We start from the raw sequence: 23904 nt of genomic DNA on the forward strand, positions 1-23904 counted from the left end.
AGATCAGCACTTCCAAATCTGAGACCAGGGTCCTCAGTCGGAAAAGAGTGGAGTATCCGCTCTGGATTGGGGATGAGGTTCTGCCCCAAGTGGAGGAGTTCAAGTATCTCAGGGTCTTGTTCACCAGTGAGGGTAGGGTGGAACGGGAGATCGACAGGCAAATCAATGCGGCATCTGCTCTAATGCGGACTCTGCACTGGTCTGTCGTCTTGGCTCAGCTCTCTATTTATCAGTTGTTTTATGTTCCTGCCCTCACCTATGGTCATGAGTTGTGGGTCATGACAAAAAGAACAGGATCCCGGATACAAGTGGCCGAAATGAGTTTCCTCCGCTGGGAGGGGCCAAGCGTCGAGCTGCTGCTCCTCTACATTGAGCGTTGGTGTGGAAATCCAACTATTTATCCTCTATAAGAGACATGTCCCAAAGCACATATTGTATGACTGTTCTGGGATGCAAAATGAAAGTGAAAATGTATGGTAAACTGGCTACATGCTGGTAAACTGGCTACATGCCTAACCTCATTTTGAGTAATACTAATGGATGAAACTATTGTTAGCATACTTTCATTAAATGTTTAACCCAAGTCATCTAAGTTATTAATCAAGCAATGCACTTAATGATAAAAATTGATTTCTTAAGCTATCTCCGGTGAGATTTTGCGATGATGTAAATGAACCAGTGTCAGTCATGTAAAGAAAATGCATTGACTCAGGGATTCCACAGACAGCATTGTGTCCCTGCTCAGCTGCTTTCAGTTGCGTCATGCGCAGCACTACGCAGCCATGTTAATGAATTAGAATTTGAGTCAAGATTCTATAAATTCACTTAAAAGTAAAAACAAACATTGTATGTGATCACCCATTGTAAATAAACCATGGAATAAAGCGTTATCCACGCAGATTTTACACAAATGGTTTATTTCCAGAAATTTAGCAAACTTTTATTTTTTTCTTTTTAATCTCGCCAGTTGGTAGTCCCCGCGCAAGTGTAGTTTGTCCTTCCAGGGACTCTGTAACGAGGCGGAGCGGAGACATATGCAGTGGGCGGGGGTGTGCAACGTTGTTGCCGTGGTGCACCGCAGCGCATTGGAGCGGAGACTTAATGCACAATGTGGACTCCTCCTTGTGTTAATATTCATTATGTATTTATGTAGCAGAACATGATGAATGTGATGACCAGAGCTGAACACATCTGCTCATTGTTGATGGATAGCCACGTTGCGGCGGGCGCTTTTGCACTTTTGGTGAGTGTTTTTTGATGTAAAGCTTTGTAAAATTACATTGATTAAAAAACACTGAGTCTGTTGTTTGTACTGGTCCAGACCGATGGACATAAACCTGCTTTAGTCAGTGGTCAGTGCGTGTATTATTTATTTGTTTTTGAGACTTTGCCGTTCATACCAAAATTGTGGAAGCGCTTGCCAATTTTTCGCATGTAGTCGGTACTGCAATTTCCTTTGAAATGATACAATGTATATGTAGCTTCATAGAGTAGCAGTTGTTCACATGTTATTTTGGTGGGAAAAGGGCATGTTCCTTATAAATCAAAATTTAATGAATGTAAAATAAAAAACAGACCCTCTTTTAGTATTTTTATTTCTTGCAAAGCAGGCTGAAGTTGTATGATTATTATTTGGACATTTATAGAGGGAAGCAGAAATCATGTTTGATTTCATCGAATTGAATCATTTTGAATCAAAAATCGTTTTAAATCTAAAATCGATTCTGATTAGGAACCAAATTGTGAGACCCATTCCTAGTTCTTTTACATTAAAATATTAACAGTCATTAATTTACTCTATGATTCAGCAAAACTTGCTCACTTACGAATATTTTTTTTCATTTGTCCACCATGTTTGTTTTGGATATCATCATAGAAAAAAGGGCTCCTATCTTTAGGCCTGAACAACATCAACTTTGCAATTTCTTTAATATTAGTGACAAGTCAAGTAGTACACAATCAGGTTACAATGAGCCAGTGTTGGGGAGGACCCAAAAACTTGAAGTCACTTACACACACAAGCTGGATGAACAAGAGAGGAAGAGCCCCCCTTTATTGTTGCAAGACTGGCTAATATAGTCTTTGGTTACATAACAAGATGGGTCAACACATTCCATTATATTGACGAAATCCAACCATAAACGGAAAAACATCTGGATTCTTGTGTAACACAAGGCCCTGCCAAATCACATCCGCAATCAGTTCACCACAAGTTCAAAATCACTCTCCAGCACCAGTAAATAAAAAGCGAAAATGAAACACTTCGGAAGATCGAGAAGAGGAAAAAAAGCCATGTTGAAACTAAACAAACGAACAATCAAAGTAAAAAGTGTAAAATAAGTAAAAAGACTTTTCTACCAAAATGGAAGTTATATCAGTAATTGCATAATGAAGAAGATGATGACAGATGCTACATGTAAGTCCATTCTGGTTCTTTGTCTTGTAAATGCAGTGTGAACCTTAGACTTACGTTACCCTTTTTACGGTGCAATTTGGGGGACTCAAAACATTTCTGTTGGGACCAAGAGCTTTTTTGTATTGGGAGTCCCAGGGACCCAAAACATTCCGGAGGTAAAATGATGACTGAATACTACTAGGATACTGATAATTGCACCAGGACATGTGAATAAAAAAAAAAAAAGGAAAATAAACGAGAGCGGCTCTGTGCCTCACAGTTCAAAGGTCCTGGTTCGAATCCACCTGGCTCCGGCCTTCCTGTGCAGAGTTTGCATGTTCTCCCTAAGGCCGCGTGGCTTCTCTCCGAGTACTCCGGCTTCCTCCCACACTCCAAAAACATGCATGGCAGGTGAATTGGACATACTAAATTGTCCGTAGGTGTGATTGGGTGCGTGAGTGGTTGTTCGTCTCTGTTGGTTGTTCGTGTGCCCTGCGAATGGCTGGCAACCAGTTCAAGGTGTCCCCCACCTACTGCCTGAAGCCAGCTGAGATAGGCACCAGCAAGCCTGCGACCCCTGTGGGGATAAGCAGCTTTCGAAAATGGATGGATAGAAAATAAACTACGCCTTCACACACACACACATGCTGTACATACCCATGCGAACTCGCATGCATGCAACTCATTTTTACAACACTGCAAAAATTGCCCAACCAAAAACAAGAAAAAAAACTTTAAAAATAGGCAAATTGTCTTGTTTTAAGCAAAAAAATGGGGTAAGCATTTTTTTTGCTCTAGAAAACCTAATTCAAGACTTTTTTTCTAATGGCATTTAGAACAATGAGAGCAAAAACAAGTGAAAAATTCTTAATTTAAGCAAGATGTAAATCAAATAGTTCTCAAAATGAAGGAATCTAGAAAAAGCTTCTTGCCTTAACCTAGTTCCTAGCGTGTTCGTTTTTGTTGAAAGATAGCCCATACCACAACATAGTGAAACAATTGATTTAATCCAGACAGAGTGGGAAAGTACACAAGGCCTCGGGCCAGTCCTGCCACAGGTCGGAGCAGAAAATGTCAACGTTTCACCTTCACCATTCAGTTCTTATACCCTTTTGGGGCATCTAGTCCCACTGTGGAATGCAAGTGTGTGTGTGTGTGTGTGTGTGTGTGCGTGCATGTGCGTGCGTGCGTGTTGGTGTGTGCGTGTGTGGGGCTCTGTTTGTGTGGGGATAGTATCTTCAAAAGTCTTTGTTCTGCTGGCCATTCTTTGAAGCGGGAGGAAGTCTGAGCACCATAAACTGTGACTGATATCTTCTCTTGAAGGCCACACCTAGCCTTTTGCTCCTGGTGGAATGTTGTTTCGGGGGATGCCATCTGTTCCTTTTGGAGGTGCCAACTTGTCTTTATTCCTCCTGGGCCAGGACCATATCTGCTTTATACTATTACGTCGTCTCAATCTTTATTAGAATAACACAGTTCCATGTACACACTATTTTATTGATATATCGAATTTGAAAAATATGAATTTCCTTCAATCCCCCAATTGACCACTAATTATTAGAGGTCAAACACCAAAAGGATATATCCACATGGCAACAGTGCCATAGCCAGGAGGACAGCCAGCTGCCTCCACATGAATTGGGTCAGGATCCAGCGACACAAGATGTAATTGCCCAATCAGGTCCTTGTCCCCGAAAGCCATGTGCATGATCCTGAGAACAAACGGCTGAAGCAAGAGACAATACAAAAACCACCCTGCGATAGCTCACCCAAAACTATCCAAACGGTGGTTCCCAAAGTGACAACAAAGCCCCTCCATCTGCCCAAAACGATGACATGACAGAATGGAAGAGGTCGTTGTCCACCCTGGACATAGTTTTCAACTTAATAGACATTGTTTATACAAAAGGCTAAATTTGGTCATGATGAAGATTGATCAACTTTGCATTCCATTGGGTGTGGTTTCAACAAATATACTTTCAAACCCTGCTGTTATCTAGCTGCAAGCTTTGTTGGGACTTGCGGGGGATGCCGATTGCATCTAAATTGGTGGGGTCGTCTGCTGCACCCCAAGCGTTACCTCCTACATCAAAGCCTGCAATTGCACCTCGGCTCCGGGGGAGCCAGGACCACCAGTGGCTTTAGGAAGGCTGTAAAACATTCATGTTGAAGCACCAAACACAAAATGGATAGAAACACTGAAAACGTTACATAAACATAATTCAATTGCAGGAATACTATTCCATAATATCCCTGGACAGCGTACCCCCTTTTGTTAAATTGTTAAACAAACAATTGAACACCCTCAAAAAATACATAAACGACCCCACAAAGCAGGCTTCAGGAATAAAGATTGAATGGAAAAAGAAAATGAGAGAAGAACATATAAAAACAAAACAGCAAAAAATAAAAATAATCCACAAAAAATAATTCTCAAAGGGGCAGGACATGTCATTGACACGTGGTACCACCTGTCCCCTATTGAGCCCAGCTGAACCTCGTAAGAGGTCCATGCACTAATTTTGAATGGACCCAACTAATGGAAGGTCCGGCGAATGTGCCCCCGCTCCCACACTGGCAGATGCACAATGCAAAGAGAAGAGACCAGTGATGACAGCTGCTCCCAGTAATACCCTTTAGGGATCCAGGTCTGGGTGGCGCAAACCCAAGGATGGACCCGGTATCATACGGCCAGTCAGGAGTCCAAAAGGTGTGAACCCTTTCTGGTGATTTACAGATTGTCTGATGGAAAACAACGCCAACGGCAGGGCTTGGAGCCAATTCAGCCCTGTCTGAGCGCACCTATATGTGAGGCGTTATTTGAGTTGTATTCATGCGCTCCACGTGGGTCTGTGATTGTGAATACCACACTGGCCCAAATTCATGTTTGGGGCCCATCATTTCCTCAACCGTAGCCAATGGGGTTGGAGTGAAATGTGAGCGCTGTTAGATCTAATAATCCACGGGAACCCGCGAGCCGATTGATGAGAGCTTTAATCAAAAACAGCGCATCCTCTTCAGCACAGGGTTAGGTCTTTGGTTATCCTGAAAAAGTCTCGACAATAATTGATTGATTGATTGATCCTGAGAAAGTCTCGACAATAACTAAAAAATAACTAAAAAGGTACCTTTCGCCCTGGACTTAGACCAACATGTCAGTATAGTCCACTACATTGTGTAAATTACCATATGGCATATGACCTTCGGAAAATTAACAAAATTACCAAAAACCCCTTGCATTCTTGTGCCGCGATCAAACATCGCTGTTTGAGCGGGTTGAGCCCGACAATGCAATGGTTCACTGTGATTAAATTGGCTAATGCATTTTTCTGCCTGCTACTGGCAGAAGAGTAAAGACAATATTTTGCTTTTAGATTTAACGGCTGTACATTACAATACACACAAGTCTCGACAATAATTGATTGATTGATTGATCCTGAGAAAGTCTCGACAATAACTAAAAAATAACTAAAAAGGTACCTTTCGCCCTGGACTTAGACCAACATGTCAGTATAGTCCACTACATTATTGGGCACCGCCCGGTTTCTGTTTGATTTAATTTTGTTTTAGTCGTGGGGCCCACACTCTAAGTCTAACATTCCATACACCCCATTTCATTCATACGACAATTCTTTTCACTCTGTCTAACATTCCATACACCTCATTCATTCATACGACAATTCTTTTCACTCTAAGTCTAACATTCCATACAACCCATTTCAGTTATATGACACTCACTCATTTTTACCTCTTTAAACGCCAAGTCCCGACACCTCAGACTGGTGACTCATAGCTGCTTTAGCCTCTGTGTCAGTAGATTAGGTTTCCCCCGTGCCACTGACTGCCACCTCTGCTGGTCTGTCCTTCATATTGTCCAACCAAGTCCATGTGAGCCACTTGATCCCTGGTAGCTGTAACAAACACTTGACTCTGCCAGGCGGAAAGGTTCATGTTCAGGCAACCAACTACACAAGTCAAATCAGAAAAAATTGTCACCTGCCAATTGCCAATTCAAGGGCTACCCACACGGCCTTTAATTCCATCGCCGGAAGTCGCTGATCGTCGAAACGGTCTAGAAGTCTGAGGTCGGTTCCTTCGGGTCAGGGGCCTCCACACCTGCGGCGTTGGCATGCAGGGTCCTAAAGTTTTCCTCCAGCAACAGCCGTTGGTGAAGGAGACCCTATCCCCTCGGAGAGGATACCACGAAAGTCTTGTCTGGCTTTAAAGTCTCGGGTGGTCATCTCAACGCAGTCATGTCAAAAATTGCACTTGTCGTCAGCATCACTGTAACTTGTTTTGTGACACTTTGAACCCCAATTCACCAAGTCGAGTAAGACATAAAGGAGTAGTTGTTAAACAGATTTAAGACAACTCACCAATTAATAAGTTGTCACTCCGGTACCTCTTCCGTTTGTTGCACTTCGCGCAAAAACTTATTTCGAAAATCCCAGGGCTTAGCCTCCCACCTTGGGAGACGTGTGTGTATTGTAATGTACAGCCGTTAAATCTAAAAGCAAAATACAGTCGGCCCCCGGTTTACGAACACCCTCTTTTACGAACATTTCGACTTACGAGCGTGGACCACGGAGTTTTTTGTCCCCCACTTACGTGCAAACCTTTCGTCTTACAAACAATCTGACATGCCGGCCATTGTATTAGTTCAGATATTTTTGCTCTGCTGCGTCAACAAAATCAATAGACGACGCTGGTCACAGCAACGTTGAACGCTATTGCTCTTACAATGTCACAGTCACTGTCTCAGTCACGGTGTCAGTCACGGAGTCAGTCACGGAGATGCCGATATACTATTGGTCGATTAAGGTCACGGTCGGTCTCACTCACTGAGATGCTATTGGCCGGCGTCACGTCAATCACAGAAATGCCGATATGCTATTGGCCGAACGCCTTTATCTAGCTTGACGGCACAGCTGGTCGGGATGGAAGGAAGGAGAAAAAATGAGTGAAAAACGGAAGGAAGGAATGTTGTGAAGACTTTGCAAACTTTATCTGTTAGACATGGCTTCTAAAATTGCAAGTGGCAGTAAAGGAAAAAGTAAGAGGATGATGACAATAGAAACCAAGCAGGAGATAATAAAAAAAAATACAAAGGAGGCGCATGCATAGTTAACCTTGCTCGTAAGTATGGACAGAACCGCTTCTAAGGGCAATCTTCTAAGGGCAAGACTTTCCTTGCCGGGGGACGGACCTCGCTCGACAACAAAATGGAGAGGCTTCTTCTATTATGGATTAAAGAGAAGGCAATCGTCGGTGATATGTTTTAGTTTGAGAAAAGTTCTTGTTTAAGAAAATAAATAAATAAATTCTGTGGGTTGGTCTCTGCTCACCTCCGTCTCCACTCAGCTCAAATCACGTCGCCCCAGAGGAAAATGTCATTTATCCTTTGTGTATCCATGTTAATTAAATTGACTACACAGTAGGTTATGGTGCTAATGTGAAATGTGTGTGTAAATACGTGATGGTTTTGTCTCTGATTTAACCACGCGTTGCCAGTCAATGTGTACGTACAATTGATATCGTTTTACTACTTCAACAAAATCATCTGCTCACGTATGACACGGAAACGCTGATATGCTATTGCTCTTACAATGTCACAGTCACTGTTTCAGTCACGGTGTCAGTCACGGAGATGCCGATATGCTATTGGTCGAACGCCTTCATCTAGCTTGATGGCACAGCTGGTCGGGACGGAAGGAAGGAGAGAAAATCAGTCAAAAACGGAAAGAAGGAATGTTGTTAAGACTTTGCAAACTTTATGTTAGACATGGCTTCTAAAATTGCAAGTGGCGGTAAAGGAAGAAGTGAGAGGATGATGACAATAGAAACGAAGCAGGAGATAATAAAAAAAAAAATACGAAGGAGGCGCACGCATGGTTAACCTTGCTCGTGAGTATGGCCGTAACCGCTCGGCAATCTTCTAAGGGCAAGACTTTCCTTGCCGGGGGACGGACCTTGATCGACAACAAAATGGAGAGGCTTCTTCTATTATGGATTAAAAAGAAGGAAATCGCCGGTGATATGTTCTAGTTTGAGAAAAGTTCCCGTTTAAGAAAATAAATAAATAAATTATGCGGGTTGGTCTCCTCTCCCCTCCCCTCCGCCTCCACCCAGTTCAAGTCACGTCGCCCCAAAGGTAAATGTCATTTTTCCTTTGTATATGTTATTTAACTGTATAGTAGATTATGTTACTCATTTTTAATATGTGTTTAAAGTCGTGATGTTTTTACCTAAGGTTTTTGGACGCGTTGCACGCATTCACTAATTAACATAGGTTTGGATTGCCCGTCATACGAGCAATTCAAGTTACGAGCGTAGCCGCTGAACGGATTAAGTTCGTAACACGGGGGCCCACTGTATTGTCTTTACTCTTCTGCCAGTAGCAGGCAGAAAAATGCATTAGCCAATTTAATCACAGTGAACCATTGCATTGTCGGACTCAACCCGCTCAAACAGCGATGTTTGATCGCGGCACAAGAATGCAAGGGGTTTTCGGTAATTTTGTTAATTTTCCGAAGGTCATATGCCATATGGTAATTTACACAATCCGCTTTCAAAACTGGGAGAATGGGAATGTTGAAGGAGGAGTCCGATAACTCAAGAACTCCGACCTCCCACAGTCCCTAAAGAGTGTTAGTAATGCGACCTGCCGACTTTGGTTTGCATGTGCATTGGAGCACGCCAAAATTATGATGTGTCACTTTGAATGGTACCGGAAGAACGGGGTGGCAAAAACTTATGTCAGAGGGGCCCCCGGACCACAACAAGTCCGGCAACTTGTCCAAAAGTGGAGCGGCGTCCTCGTGGTCCGCGAGCTCCCTGCCGTGAACTCGAGAGCGTGTGACATGCTCCAGCAACCCAGGATCCACAGCGTCAACCTGGATACAAAAACATTCAGTGCTCTGGGAATACATTACCAAGGAAATTTCACTTTGTGTTCAATCACTGGCCAATTGGCATTACCACACCATGGGTCCCAGTTCACGTGCCTCCCAGCCTGCTCCTACAGCCAGTTATGTGTGGTGTGAATGACTCACCTATCATGAACAATTGAGATCGCTTATCTGTCAGTGATGTGTACGTCGCAATGCCTCGTCTCTCCACAAAAATTTGGTGACTAGTCAATTTCCACTCATCGCCTTTGATTGTTTGAAATTCTTCCTAATAATTAAATGATTGTTGCAGGCATACAACAGTGTGAGATGGAGAGAGTCGGCTGAGGCAGAAGGAGAACAAGTCGATTCAGGGTTTTCACCGCAGGAGCGTCAAGTAGACACTCCCTCCCTCCCTTAGTTCATGTAGATGGCTGCTTGTGTCTTTGTTCATAGGTCTTGCCACATGCGATGAATAGGTGTTTGATTTTCAGTCAACACCAAGCGGTGGGTGAGAGTTTGTCCAGAAATAGAAGTAATTTTGTGGTGTGGAGACAGGTAGAGTTGTGGGAAGACCAACAAAACCCATCTTTGGCCCAGTCATCGTCATCTGCATAGAGATGGCTGATGACCGCCTGCTGGTGTGGCTTGCTCAGTTATTGCTGTCGCCAGGGTGCAGGGCCATGCTGCCCAAATCCTTGCTTCGTGGAGGTTGTCTTCCTCTTTCTCCCATCAGGGGAGGAGGGCCCTGGTGCTGGCTTTGTTCTGGCCAAGGAAACGTGCACTGTCTCCACCAATGGTCCATACCATCACACCTGAAGCAGCCTTGATTTGGAGCTTGGCGAGAGCCGCCTTGACCTCCATTGGTGTTCCCCCTTCCATGACACGCCCCTCTGCCTCTCGCCGGCCGTCCCTCAACCATCCATATCCGTTGATCTGCCACCCCCTTTTTGGACTTTGCGTCCTTTGCTTTTTGCGCACTTGTGCTAATTGAAGTCTCAGAAGCCGTTCCTGCATTCCTTTCACTGGCTCATCAGATTTGTTTTGCCTGTGAACATATAATTTTACGTGGTGAGTCACATGTTGATTAAAATAACCCTCATTACCTTCCAGCAGATCAGGGTCTTCAGAAAGCTTCTCCCTGACCTCCATGTGTCTAGATGCACATGTCGACAAATCACGCAAAGCGGCTTGTCGCAAGATGGATGTGAACTGGTCTTATCTGTCAACGCGGCCTGGCAGGCATTGAGGTGTGCAGCGGGATCCATGGTGGGTTTCAAGTCTGGAAGTTTTGCTACGGCTGACGCGGAAGAAGGAAAGAGATCCTGGAGCACAGCAAACAGTCGCATGGTGAAAGGAGCAAACAACCATATTAGGGCCGGAACGCCTCAGGACTTCGTCAGATTGGTGAATTGAGGAACAACATGCCTGGATTAATCTTACCATGTCGCCGCAAGCCAAATTCATACCATCAGTGTGTCTCCTGAAAGCTTGGATCCAGGGCTTGGCGCCGCCCATTAATGAGGGGAGCCTCTTCTGCAAAAAATCTAAATTTTTCAACGTCATTTCTTGATAAACTAACCCACGAGGAGCTGATATCATGGGGTAATTTCTCATTGGTCGGGTATATCTATCAGATGGTTTAGTTTGAAATCCAGATTGTGGTCTGATCTGACTCTTTTCATAATTAGGGGTCAAACAGTTGTTGTCATTTGTTGCTTGTCTTCTCCAGTCATCCTCTGTTGAGTGTGCGCGTCGCATGTATGTGGCAAGAGGTGAGGAGTCAGTTGGAAGGGGGAGTGTGAAATCAAACAATGGGTTCCCCCCCTCCCATGTCTCAATGTCTGTGTTCACCCCATCCTGCGGCTGCGTGCGATCTTTTGCCATACTGGCTTTTAATTTGTCCTCTAAGGACAACCACTCTGGACCTTGGGATGCACATTGTCCACAGTTTGCCTGTCTAACTGCTCTGTCCAGTTTTATGTCTTTGGGTTGGGGGTCGTCTGGTCAGTCACCATGATTTCCTGTTGATTTCCCCCGCCTAGGTCCTCTACAACAAGTTTTAGTCCGTCAGTCTTTTCAGTATTGGCAGTCCCTACAAAAATTCCTCCCCCGCCCAGTTCGTAAACTGAGGTTAGCAAAGCTACTCTTTGACCATTATATGCAGTTTGGGATGGCTCAGTGTGCTCGGCGGGTGCAGCGGTCCTGCCCTGTTTTGCAACCCCCAATAGTGGGTCAAAGTGACCCTCTTTTTCCTCCTGACCAGCAGCCACAGCAGTCATCATCAAACACATTTCATGCAAATTGCGCTGCAACTTTTCATAGTCCTTTATTTCTCCGGTTAAATTCATCCACTTTCCTCCATCTTCTCCCTCAATCCCCCACTCTTTTTCCACTCCAATGACTTCTTTCTGCCATTTGAAAATCCTTAGCCAAATGTGCAAATGTACATTTCTCTCTATTAATCTTTTTATCCTCCTTCCATTTCACCCACACTTTTTTCCACTTTGCTTGTTTTACTTTTTGCTTTTCCTTTTCCACACATGAACTGACCCATTGTTTTATGCCATCTTCCACCATAACTTTCACAACCAAATTTACAACATTCTGCATCCCTTTCTTCCTCCGAATTCACTGGTGGCATACTCATCTCCCGAACTAGTAGTCAATTAAGTCCCTGTCCCTAAACTAAACACGATCCGTGTCCTCTTTCTGTTACCACGGTTGAATTAATCGGGCCATGTCCTTCGTTACCACGGTTAAACTAAACACCGATCCGTGCCCTCTAACTTTTACCACGGTTGCATTATCGGGCCGTGTCCTTTGTTACCACGGTTAAACTAAACACCAAAATAAAATTACTGTACTTACAGTAAAGTCCCTAGCCGTTTTTGAGGGTCCCAAATCCCCAAAGTATACGGAAACGTTGCAATGCCCCCCTGCGTTCGGGGGCGGCGTCAGCTACAATGGGACACAATCCTTTTTGCTCAACTAAACACCGATCCGTGCCCTCTAACTGTTACCACGGTTGAATTAATCGGGCCGTGTCCTTTGTTACCACGGTTAAACTAAACACCGATCCGTGTCCTCTAACTGTTACCATGGTTGAATTAAGCGGGCCGTGTCCTTTGTTACCACGGTTAAACTAAACACCAAATAAAATTACAGTACTTACAGAGACATCACCATATCTTCAGCCTGCCAAAATTTAGAATACTCAATCCAGCATTCGAATATACAACAGGTTTCTTCTTACCTTTTTTTTGGTGCACCAGGGAGACCAAAGTCCGGCAAAATCTCTGCCCACTCCTCTGTCCTTTCAACCTGATCTTCCAAGAATCACGTCGGGGTCAGCAACTGAAGGAATCTAGAAAAAGCTTCTTGCCTTAACCTAGTTCCTAGCGTGTTCGTTTTTGTTGAAAGATTGCCCATACCACAACATAGTGAAACAATTGATTTAATCCAGACAGAGTGGGAAAGTACACGAGAACTTGGGCCAGTCCTGCCACAGGTCGGAGCAGAAAATGGAAACATTTCACCTTCAACATTCAGTTCTTATACCCTTTTGGGGCATCTAGTCCCACTGTGGAATGCAAGTGTGTGTGTGTGTGTGTGTGCACGTGCGTGTCAGTGTGTGCGTGTGTCCGTGCGTGGGGTCTGTTTGTGTGGGAATAGTGTCTTTGAAAGTCTTTGTTCTGCCGGCCATTCTTTGAAGCGGCACAATTATGAGTTTGAAGTCTCATAATTGTAAAAATGTGGTTGGAGTTTATTTGTATCAGAATTTTCAGTTGTTTTAAAATTGAATAGTGTTGGGGTTTTCTGTTCAATTCTGTTCCTTTTCCCCTTGTGGTTGTGTCTCATCATTGTGATTGCGACACCTGTCTGTGTTACCCTGCTTTCCTTGTGTTGGCCACTCAGCTCCCTTTTCCAATTGTTTCTTGTCCAGGTTCTCCTTGTTGTTTCGCTCCTTGTTGTCTCGTTAGTTTCAAATGTTTTTTGTTTCCTGTTTCCTCTCAGTTCCTTTCGGATCAAAATGTTGGTGTCAAGTTGATGCTGTCAAAGTGTTGTTAGACTCTGCTAGTTTCATGTTCTTCAGCATCTGTCCAAGTTTTTGTCATAAGTTCATTTCAGAGTTTTAGTTTGTTATTTCGTACACTTTTGTCAACTTTCTTTTCTTCATATTAAATACAATTTTGGGGAGCACAACCTGCCTCTCTGCACATAGGTCCACACCACCTCACCCACCATGCCGCATCAAAACACCACCTCTTTTTTATGTTATTCACAATTGGTGTTAAGTTGCTCCAGTGTGTTAATATAATGATTCAAACAATCAATTAGAGCATAAAAATGTTAGTTATGAACCTACAATGCATGTATACTAATTATATTATTAATTTAGCAACCACCTTTTTGTAATGAGTGCCTTATTCAAGTCTTCGTCACTTTGTATTCAGCTTTGACCTTGTTTGTTTTCATTTCCAAATAAATCATTGTTGAGCGCACCCTGCCTTACTGCATTTAAATTCACTACCATGACATCCTCAACACACCTGCTAAATCCTGACAGAATAACCCTACCAGAAAAGGGCCAAGCTGGAAGCGTTTGACAGCGGCCAAGATGTTTCCGCTCTGCTCACTCATGCTCTCAGCTTGCCGACCATCCCAGTTCTCCTCAAGTAAGCCCCTTGTTCTCTTTCTTTGTGGGGGGGTTTTCACCCGCGTCTTAAGTTAGTCTTCTTGTGGGACCTTCCCCTACTGCATTGCCTCCACATTGATTGAGATTATTTTATATTTCGGAATTGAAGATGGGCTCCCTTTCATTAAACTTTTATACAATTCTAATTTAGACACTTTTGATTTCGATTTTCAATGAATATTTCTAAACGCTAGTGACGTTTTGCCCCACTTTTTTGGGGCGGATCCCAAGTCCATGACTCCAGTTAATCATGACCTTTACTTGGGCACCTGTTTGACCAAGTACCCTCTTTGTGGTGACCAGCGAGGACCCATGTAAAGGACACAATTCTTCCACACGTAATTCATTTCCCACCTTTTCTGCACAACATAAATCAGAGATGCTCCCTCGTGACTCTGCCTCCACATTGCGAGGTTTTCTGTCTCTTGCCTTGCCTTGCTTCACTTTGTTCATGTGCACCTTGCCCAATTTCAGTAACTTTGGTCCCTTGTGTCCCTGGTTCCGCTCAAGTCCAATGATGGCAGGCTATCGTGGCTCAGGCCCCAAATCCCACACCCATGCAGCCCCCTGCTTTTGCACCTCGGCGGCTGGCTGCCTCAGTGCTTGGCCTCGATGGCGAGAGGCCCTAGGCCCTGCTCCTTGGCGACTGGAGGCCCCAGTTCCTACACCTCAGCAGCTGGGGGACTCGCATGTTTTCTGGTTCCCTTGTCACTGTCGTGATGGTTTGATTGAGTCCACCTGTCGTGCTTTTCCCTTGTCAGCCAATCAGCTCCCTGTAAGAATTGTCTTATCCAGGTTTTCATCATTGGCTCATCAGTTAGGAGGAGTGTATTTAGTTTTCTGTTTCCTTTCAGCTATTATCGGGTCATTGTTGTCGCTGTTACTCAGTCATCATGTCTACTCAGTCTCCATGATTTCATCCCTGTTTTACCACAATCCCTTGCTGAAGTGTTTTTGTAGTGAGTTTTTTATGGGTTTTGTCACTTTGGATTCAGTTTTTTTTTTTTTTAATCGTATTTTATTATTATTTGTAGCCAAATTCAAGTTTTGTTGAGCACATCCTGTTTCTTTCCATTGGGTCCTCTACCTTCTAACTTCTACCATTCTTCTACCATTCTTTGAAGTGGGAGTAAGTCTGAGCACCATAAACTCTCACTGATATCTTCTCTTGAAGGCCACACCTAGCCTTTTGCTCCTGGTGGAATGTTGTGTCGGGGGATGCCATCTGCTCCTTTTGGAGGTGCCGACTTGTCTTTATTTCTCCTGGGCCAAGACTATATCTGCTTTATACTGACATTACGTCGTCTCAATCTTTATTAGAATAACACAGTTCCATGTACACACTATTTTATTGATACATTGAATTTGAAAAATTTGAATAATTTCCTTCAGTCTGAAGTTGATGTTCATTCAAAATCATCTTTTCATCTTATGAGAAAAAATATAAAAGTTTTGAACAAAAAAATCTTAAGAAAAGTCAAGTATTAATATCTTAAAATAAGCATTATTTTCTTAAGATTTTTTTTTTGCTACACAAGGTATTTTTTTCGTTTTAGACCAAAAATAAGACTATATTTCTATTATAAGCCTTTTTTACTTTCTTAAAATTTAGTTTTTGCAGTGAAAATAAAATAACAACTAAAAATTAAGTACCCCCCGCCGTTTGTACAGCTATGCTTGTGAGGACATACATTGGCATAATGCATTTCCTAGCTCCAAGAACGAATAGAAAATGATTGCCTTACACCACAGGTGTCAAAGTCAAGGCCCGGGGGCCAGATCCGGCCCGCCACTTCACTTTTTGTGGCCCTTAATGCTGATGTGACTTCAGGTTTCTGACTAAAATACCAAAATTGCAAGTTGTCTTTAACTTTTAAACATTTGGGGGAAGAAAAACAAACATTTTCTTATTCTCCAAATCTCTTTTAAACAGTTTTTGCCGGCTTCTGATATTAAATCTTGGTAAATGTGTGATCAACACACTTAAAATGTATTTGAATTCACAGTCATTCCGGCCCTCTGACAGAAGCTATCACTACAATGCGGCCCAAAATAAAAATTTGTTTGACACCACTGCCTTACCCTAACCATAACAATATCCAAATTCATACTCTAAAATCAAGTTTTGACCCTCAAGTTTTGAGGTCTGAACAAGTGAGGACCAGCCTAAATGTCCTCACTTCTCCAAAATGTCCTCACTAGATGGGTAGAAAACACAAATCCGTTCTCACAACTATTGCCGAACAGGAACACACACACGCACACACACCTCAAGTTCCTCAGTATACTTTTAATGCTTTACAATCGTTACTTTTTAATGCTAAGTACATAACAAAGATAGGTGGTCCATAAAATGGTTGGACGTTATTAATATCTGTGAAGACACTGAATCATGATTACTCATTACAATATGCAATACTAATTTTACAAATATCTGTTCTTATTTTAAGTGATCAACAGCATTCCTCTGAAATCACAGTGTCGCTTCACTGGTGGGATGTTTTATAACAGGCTAGTCATGTTTTTCTAGTCATGGTTAGTGCTTTCCTAATACCTGAAGACACCCTGTTGGAAACCATTGCTCTTAAGACATGGAGACTGAGATAGTATCATCGTAATCAAATTTTAATTGTTAGGAAAATAACTTAAATGCTTTACAATAATTTGCATGAAGGTTGTACTAACCAGCATGAAACTTCTAGCAATACATGTAAAAGAGAGATACAATAGATAGATAGATGGATGGATGGATGGCTAGAGTACATTTGTTGTTTTATAAGTGAATTTCCTCAATTTAAAATCATTATATATGTTAATAAATACAAATAAATGAGCTTCAAAAACATACTAGTGTTAATAACAGAAAACGTTTGCAACAAAGTTTATACAGCACTGTAGTTTTATTACATTCTTCCTTTATGTGATAATTTGAAAAATAAAAGACAGCTCAAGGGAGCAGCTCAGGCTTTAGTTTTCAACAGGTTATTTAGCTGCTATCGAAAGAAAATAGTATAAATTAAGTATAAATGTCAATATTTTAGTAATTTAGTATATTAAATAGGGTAGGGAATGTCTGTACCTTGAAAGCAGCATACTGCAGTTTTTGATGTCTCTCACTTTCAACATGATCAGGATTGTTACTAGGCTTTCACACAGCTTGCCGATGAGCAGACAATTGAACACAGGAAGCATAGTGCTCTTGAGGAATTGGATTTCCTTATTCCTTTATTTTATGAAAGCGAAAGCATGTTATTCCTCTTTATTATTCCACCCACTTTTGGACACATTACAACCGATTCACACAGTTCTAATTTCATATTATTCCAATTAATCGTGTGACAACTGCTTCCATTTTTTTCATTCCAATTATTTATCGTTTTCCCACAATTCCCTGTTTTCCACCCCAAAAATCCCATTGACTTAACATTGGGTGATTTTACATTTCATATTTACAGCTTTCACATTTCATATTTTCAATATTTGGCTCCTTCATCTCACCTTAGGGATCATTCCAATCATTCTGGTAATTCATCATTTTCAATATTTTCCCATAAGTCCCTATTTTTCACCCTTTTAATAATTCAAAACTGATTTCCAATAGGAGGCCTTCCCATTCGTTCCCAATGGGAGATTAAACATTTCACATTTTGAGCTTTACCATTTCATATTCACAAAATTTAACATTCATATCATCTTATGGATCATTCCCATCATCCCAATAATTCATGCAAATTAATATTTTACCATAATTCCGAATTTTCACCTCAATACTCCAATATTCATATCCAACGGCAGATTTTCCCCATTTTCATATTGACAACATTGAACTCATTCATTTTCGCCTTATTAAATCGTATTTTATTATTATTTGTAGCCAAATTCAAGTTTTACTGAGCACATCCTGTTTCTTTCCATTGGGTCCTCTACCTTCACATTCTCCACATGCATGCTGAATACTAACACACTTTGTTTTTCCTTGTTTGCGATTATCACATGCTATTTTTTGTTTTAACTACAGTATTTGAAAGTGCTTGAATTGTTATTTGATCATGCCTTTGATTATTGTCTGACAGCAAGTTAGAATCTTCATCATAACTAAATAAAGTCTGTAAAACGGTAAATTTGGTTATTTTCAAACAACAAACAGCTTCAGATGTGGGAACCATTCATACAGAGTTTTCATTATCCATGATGCAATGACACCATCAATGACCATAATCAAGTAGACATAACCTGGGACAGAGTCCATTTTTACTTTTGAAATCATCAAAAAAAGTTTTAAAAATTAGTTTTTTTGTTCTTTTTTTTATACTACTTGTTTGCAACAGGACTGATATTACTACTGTAACAATAGCTCTTTCCCTGAAAAAGGTTAACCTTACAAAACTCTGAGCACCCTTCTTTGAGGTGCTGATTTTATAGATAAAGATAACCTATCCAATAAACCAAATTAAAAAGGCCAAAAGCTGTAGGGAAGAATATTCGTGAGTAAGAATCAATCTTACTCACTCGAACATGCATCCTGTTTTCTCGCCAGGCTCCTGAGCGACAGTCATCAAAGCAGCAGAAGAAGCTTGTACAGTCTTTTCCATCCATACAGTCATAAACATAATCGTCGTCATGATAGTGCATAATGTTGTTCATTTGCAGAAGGGTTGGTCTGGTGCGGATATTGACCAGACTAGATGGCTGCTGCTGTAAAACAAAGCATTAGAAATAGGTACACAGATATTTTTCCCTAAGCACTTTAAGACATTGGAGGTCAGGACATTATTTTTCTCTCTCAGATACTTTCATTGAGAACAAAGTATGTATGGTAAAATTGTACTCATTTATTGCTTCTACACATTACAGTGCATCTGGAAAGTTACATAGCTTAAATTTTTCCCGCTTTAGGTTATGTTACAATCTGATTTAAACTGTGTTAAAACAATTTTTGTGAAAATTGTTAACATATCCCATAATGACAATGTGAATAACAGATTTGGGCACAGAACATCAGTAAGACTGAAGAAATTATTTTTTTATTTGGCAACGTTCAGTGATTGCATGCATGTCGTTTTTTCTGAGCGACTTAATATCACTAATCACTAGTTTTGTTTTAAAGCTTCTTTACAATCTCACAGAATTTCCGGAATCAACTATCACTTGTCTGAGACAATCAATGATATTTTCATCTTTAAAATGTAGATATTTTGTTGGATTGCTTTCTTGAATTTGGCTGTGGCTTTGATTTGATTTTCCTGTCTTACAATTCCTTATTTCTTCTTCTCCTTTTTACGTCTATAGGTTTTTTGTTTTCCTATGTTGGTTACATCTCTAACTACTATTGCATACTCTCTTCTCACACTGATGCGTCTAGCTCCGGGGTCAGCAACCTGCGGCTCTTTCCTCCTTATGTTGCAGCTCTCAGTGGCTTGGTTTGGGTAAATAAATAATGCTTGGTTTAGATCGAGTACGTGGATATGGCGTTAGAGTTGTGCCACAATTGCGAGCGTGCAAAAAAAACATTGAGCGCAGAAAATAAAACTGAGCAAGCGAAAACAAATTTTGAGCACAGGAAAAAAAACTATTGAGCGTGGAATAAGAGTTTGAGCGAGCGCTGATGGATTTTGAACACAGAAAAAGAAGTTGCTTGCTCAAAGTTCCTTTTTGCTCGCTCGTGGTAGCCCTCTCTCGCTCAACATCTCGCTGTTGCTCGCAATACTCCTCCCGCCCTCGCTCAACATCGCGTTTGCTCAACATCGAGCTCTCGCTCGCTCAAGTCGTCCTCTGTGTGCGCTCAGTTCTGTGCACACGTTACGTTTGTGCCACAAAACCAGCCAATCAGAGCTTGTAAAAGCATATTGATTGACAGCTTAGTATCCAATGAGATTGGTTGTTGTGTTCACCCGGAACGAGCAAATGATAGTGCTTCACATCCATTTGGGCGGGAGGAGGTGGGCTTATATTATTAAAGTACAAAAATTAACAAGGTAGGTCTGTCAAATGATACAATACAGTAATAATAGTATTAAAAGTAATTCTCCTGCCCAAGTCCGTGTTGACGCACTCTCGTTTGCCCTTTCTGGGTGAACACAGGGCAAACAAGAGTGAATCAACAGATTGACGTACAAGCAATCTCATTGGATACCAAGCTGTCAATCAAAGTGCTTTTACAAGCTCTGATTGGCTGGTTTTGTGGCACAAACGTAACGTGTGTGCACAACTGAGCGCACACAGAGGACGACTTGAGCGAGCGAGAGCTCGATGTTGAGCAAACGCGATGTTGAGCGAGGAAGGGAGGAGTATTGCGTGCAACAGCGAGATGTTGAGCGAGAGAGCTATCGCGAGCGTGCAAAAATGAATTTTGAACATGCAACTTCTTTTTCTGTGTTCAAAATCCATTGGCACTCGCTCAAACTCTTATCATCCCGCACTCAATAGTTTTTTTTCCTGCGCTCAAAATCTGTTTTCGGTCGCTCAGTTTTATTTCATGCGCTCAAAATGTTATTTTGCACGCTCGCAATTGTGGCAAAAATATAATGCCATACGTGGACGGTGTGACGAGCAACACATTTGATCAGCAGTCAAAGAAGTTCGGGTGATTGGGTAATAGAGTGACATCTATAGAACGTGCTGTGTGCGACGGGACACAAAACCTGACGTGAGACAGCCAAACAGACTTTCGGGAAGGTAAAAACAGGAAACAGAAATATAGTGAGGCCTTCCAGGTTGTAAACACACATTTTCAAAATAAGGTATAAGTAAGAATTAAAAAATAAAGCGCTTGAAGAAACACAAAATAAATGTCATCTTAATGCCCCTGCAGGTGAATAAGAATGGGTTTAAATGTTGGATCTGTCCGCTCGTTCTTTTCTTGAAACAAAGTAGTTTAACAAACTTGGTAAACACGAACGCCACTAAAAGCTAAATGATGAACGGAGAACGTAAACAGAAAATACAGCACAGCCTTCCAGACTAGAAGCATCTTGATTTTCTCTTAGCCTTGGATTCCAACATCTCATCAATATTATTACTGCTTGATCTTAGTGCCGCATTTGACACTATTGATCATCATATTCTTATAGAACGTCTTAGATCATATGTTAGTATCTCAGGATCAGCACTTTCTTGGTTCAGATTTACATCCTGGGAAGGACGCATAGTGTCTCTTATGGCAATGCGATCTCTGAATCTTTCTCCGTCTCATGTGGTGTCCCGCAGGGGTCAGTACTTGGTCCCTTATTGTTCAACATATATATGTTATATATATATAACACATATATGCCCTTAGAAATAACGGATCCGTGCAAGTGCAGTAAACTGGAGGCTTGCCTTGCCGAGATTAAACAATGGATGTCTTCCAATTTTCTGCTTCTCAACCCTAATAAAACTGAGATGTTATTTATTGGCCTTGCTCAAGAATACCACGCTGAACCTAGAAAACTGTATTATTTCCCAAAGTAGTTCTGCAAAAAATCTCGGCGTGATATTTGACTCAACTCTCTCCTTTTGAACACATATTGATAACATGACAAAAACGGCGTTTTTTCACCTCCGCAATATAGCTAAAATTCACCCTATTCTTTCTCTTAGCAATGCAGAAACATTAATTCATGCATTTGTTACGTCGCGCCTAGACTATTTTAACATTTTGTTTTCTGGACTTCCCATGTCCTACATTAAACGCCTGCAGTGTGTACAGAATGCAGCAGCGAGACTATTGACAAGGATGAGAAAGTTCGATCATATTACTCCGATTCTAGCTGACCTGCATTGGCTTCCAATACACGTGAGATGTGATTTTAAGGTGCTGTTAATTACTTATAAAATTTTACACAGTTTAGCTTCTTTCTATCTCGTCGACTTAGTATCACCATATGTTCCGTCCCGACAACTTCGATCACAAAATGCCGGTTTGCTATCGACCCCATGGGCTAAAAAGAAGTCTGCGGGATCAAGGGCATTTTCCATTCGCACGCCAGTACGATGGAATGCCCTACCTGTGGAAGTTCGCACAGCCACCTCAGTAGAAATCTTTAAATCCCGACTAAAAACACATTTATATTCAAAAGCATTTAGTTAATTGAGCCTGTCTGCAGCTTTCTTCTTCTTTCTTTTTTCCTGCCCCCCTCTTCCGGCCGGGAGAGGGGGCTAGCTAGATGGTGAGGGTTGACTTGACCACCTCCATTGGGTCCTGCGCTGGTCGACCATCACGGGTTAGGAGTTCGGCCGTCTGCGGTCCACCTGGCTAGAATGTGGGATGGTTCCTGCGCCAATGGCTTTGCCTGCAGTCAAGACATCACTGCACTATATAGCACATCATGTTTTCTGTAATTAGGGCCCGAGCAGCTACCGCTGCGAGAGCCCTCTTGTTTTTCTCCGGATTATTATTCTTATTATTAGGGCCCGAGCAGCTACCGCTGCGAGAGCCCTCTTGTTTTTCTCCGGATTATTATTAGGGCCCGAGCAGCTACCGCTGCGAGAGCCCTCTTGTTTTTCTCCGGATTATTATTATTATTATTATTAGGGCCCGAGCAGCTACCGCTGCGAGAGCCCTCTTGTTTTTCTCCAGATTATTAGGGCCCGAGCAGCTACCGCTGCGAGAGCCCTCTTGTTTTTCTCCAGATTATTATTATTATTATTATTATTATTATTATTATTATTATTATTATTTACTGTGCAGCGCTTTTCCATTTTTGAGGGCCTAAACATGCACGAAAAGTCACCAAAATTTGCACATTTGTCGGGCCCGGTGAAAAATTTGATATTTTTGTGTTTCCCAAAAAAATGCAAAAAAAATGGCTCTGCAGCGCCACCTAAGGTCAAAAAAGTGCACCTGGTCCCAGCCCGTTTGACCTAGAGCTACGAAAATTTTTAGGCATATGTAGGACCTAGAGACCTACAAAAAAGTCAGCGTGAGCCATGTGCTCAGATGTACAGAAAAAGAGTTATGAATTTTTGAATGTGCATTTTTGGCCCATTTTTGCACGTGCATTTTTGGCCCATTTTTGCACGTTTGCAGGTCCCAAACTGCTCCTTGTTTCTCCTAAACACTTTACTTAATCGCCTTCAAATTTGCTGTGGTCCATATTCACACACAGGGGCACAAGTGGGCAAAATTTGGTGCAGATCCGCTGACATATATGATAGGGGCGTGGCTTCAAATTATGTGTTCAATTTTTCCTTCAAATTTGCTGTGATGTTTTATCTGACTGTGAGGCACAATTGTTCAAATTTTTGTGATGATCCACCATCAAATATGTTGGGGGCGGGGCTTTATATTATGCCTTTGATGATTACTTTGCCACATGTGAAACAAACCTTTATAACTCATCTTTACAAGCTTAGAAAAATCTGAAACGTCACAGACACATGGAGACTCAAGCCCTTAACACAAGTGTTTAAAAAAATTTTCAATTGCTTATAAGGCCATCTAGTGGCAAACAAAAATGTCAGTCTGATGTCTCGCCAAAACGAACAAAGTTGCTGTGTTTGGTCCCAGATGGTCTTATCTTTTCTAAACTTCATATATTTGATGGGTTTCTAATGCGGAATACACCTATCAACGTATTTTTTGTTATAGTGCGAGCGCCACCTAGTGGCAGCCAAAAATATAGCATTTTTTAAATGTTTTTATGTGTTTAGCTGAGCCCTTTAAAGTAATATCGTTGAAATTAAGTCTGAAAAGCCACTAGAGAGCCTTGCTGACCTCCACCAAATTTTACAAAGTTTCGATAATGGGCGTGGCCTATACGACCATTTTCATTTCGAAACTTTATCTGTCCAGTAAAAGTTGCTGTAATTTGACCCAGATGATCTGATCTTCTCACAATTTCACACATTGGATGAAAATATTCTCCTGAACATATCGACAAAAATATATTCCAGTTTAAAGCTAGCGCCACCTAGTGGCTGCAAAAAATGTCATTAGTCGAAAG

The 23904-nt window shown here is 41.7% G+C and overlaps 1 protein-coding gene and 1 long non-coding RNA gene across 5 annotated transcripts in view; both read right to left on the minus strand.

Annotated features, from left to right (window-relative positions):
- Positions 1-1912: 1912 nt before the first annotated feature.
- LOC148413260 (uncharacterized) lies at positions 1913-15317 on the minus strand. The gene is made up of 2 exons (XR_015867805.1): positions 6144-15317; positions 1913-2972 (listed from the first exon to the last, which is right to left on the minus strand). It is a non-coding gene; the product is annotated as an uncharacterized LOC148413260 (long non-coding RNA).
- A 1263-nt stretch (positions 15318-16580) lies between these two features.
- Positions 16581-23904, minus strand: part of gabrg1 (gamma-aminobutyric acid type A receptor subunit gamma1) — an 80985-nt gene continuing 73661 nt past the window's right edge. For 2 of the 4 annotated variants that reach the window (XM_088432907.1, XM_088432910.1), the window contains one exon: positions 16581-18676. In XM_088432907.1, coding sequence (XP_088289033.1) covers positions 18398-18676 — 279 coding nt within the window. In that variant the 3' untranslated portion in view covers positions 16581-18397. The remainder of the gene's footprint in view (positions 18677-23904) is intronic. The other 2 variants (XM_088432909.1, XM_088432911.1) reach the window with 2 other exon arrangements.

This window comes from Hippichthys cyanospilos, chromosome 14, assembly GCF_059441005.1.
Source record: "Hippichthys cyanospilos isolate Australia breed blue-spotted pipefish chromosome 14, RoL_Hcya_1.0, whole genome shotgun sequence".
NCBI lineage: Eukaryota > Metazoa > Chordata > Actinopteri > Syngnathiformes > Syngnathidae > Hippichthys > Hippichthys cyanospilos.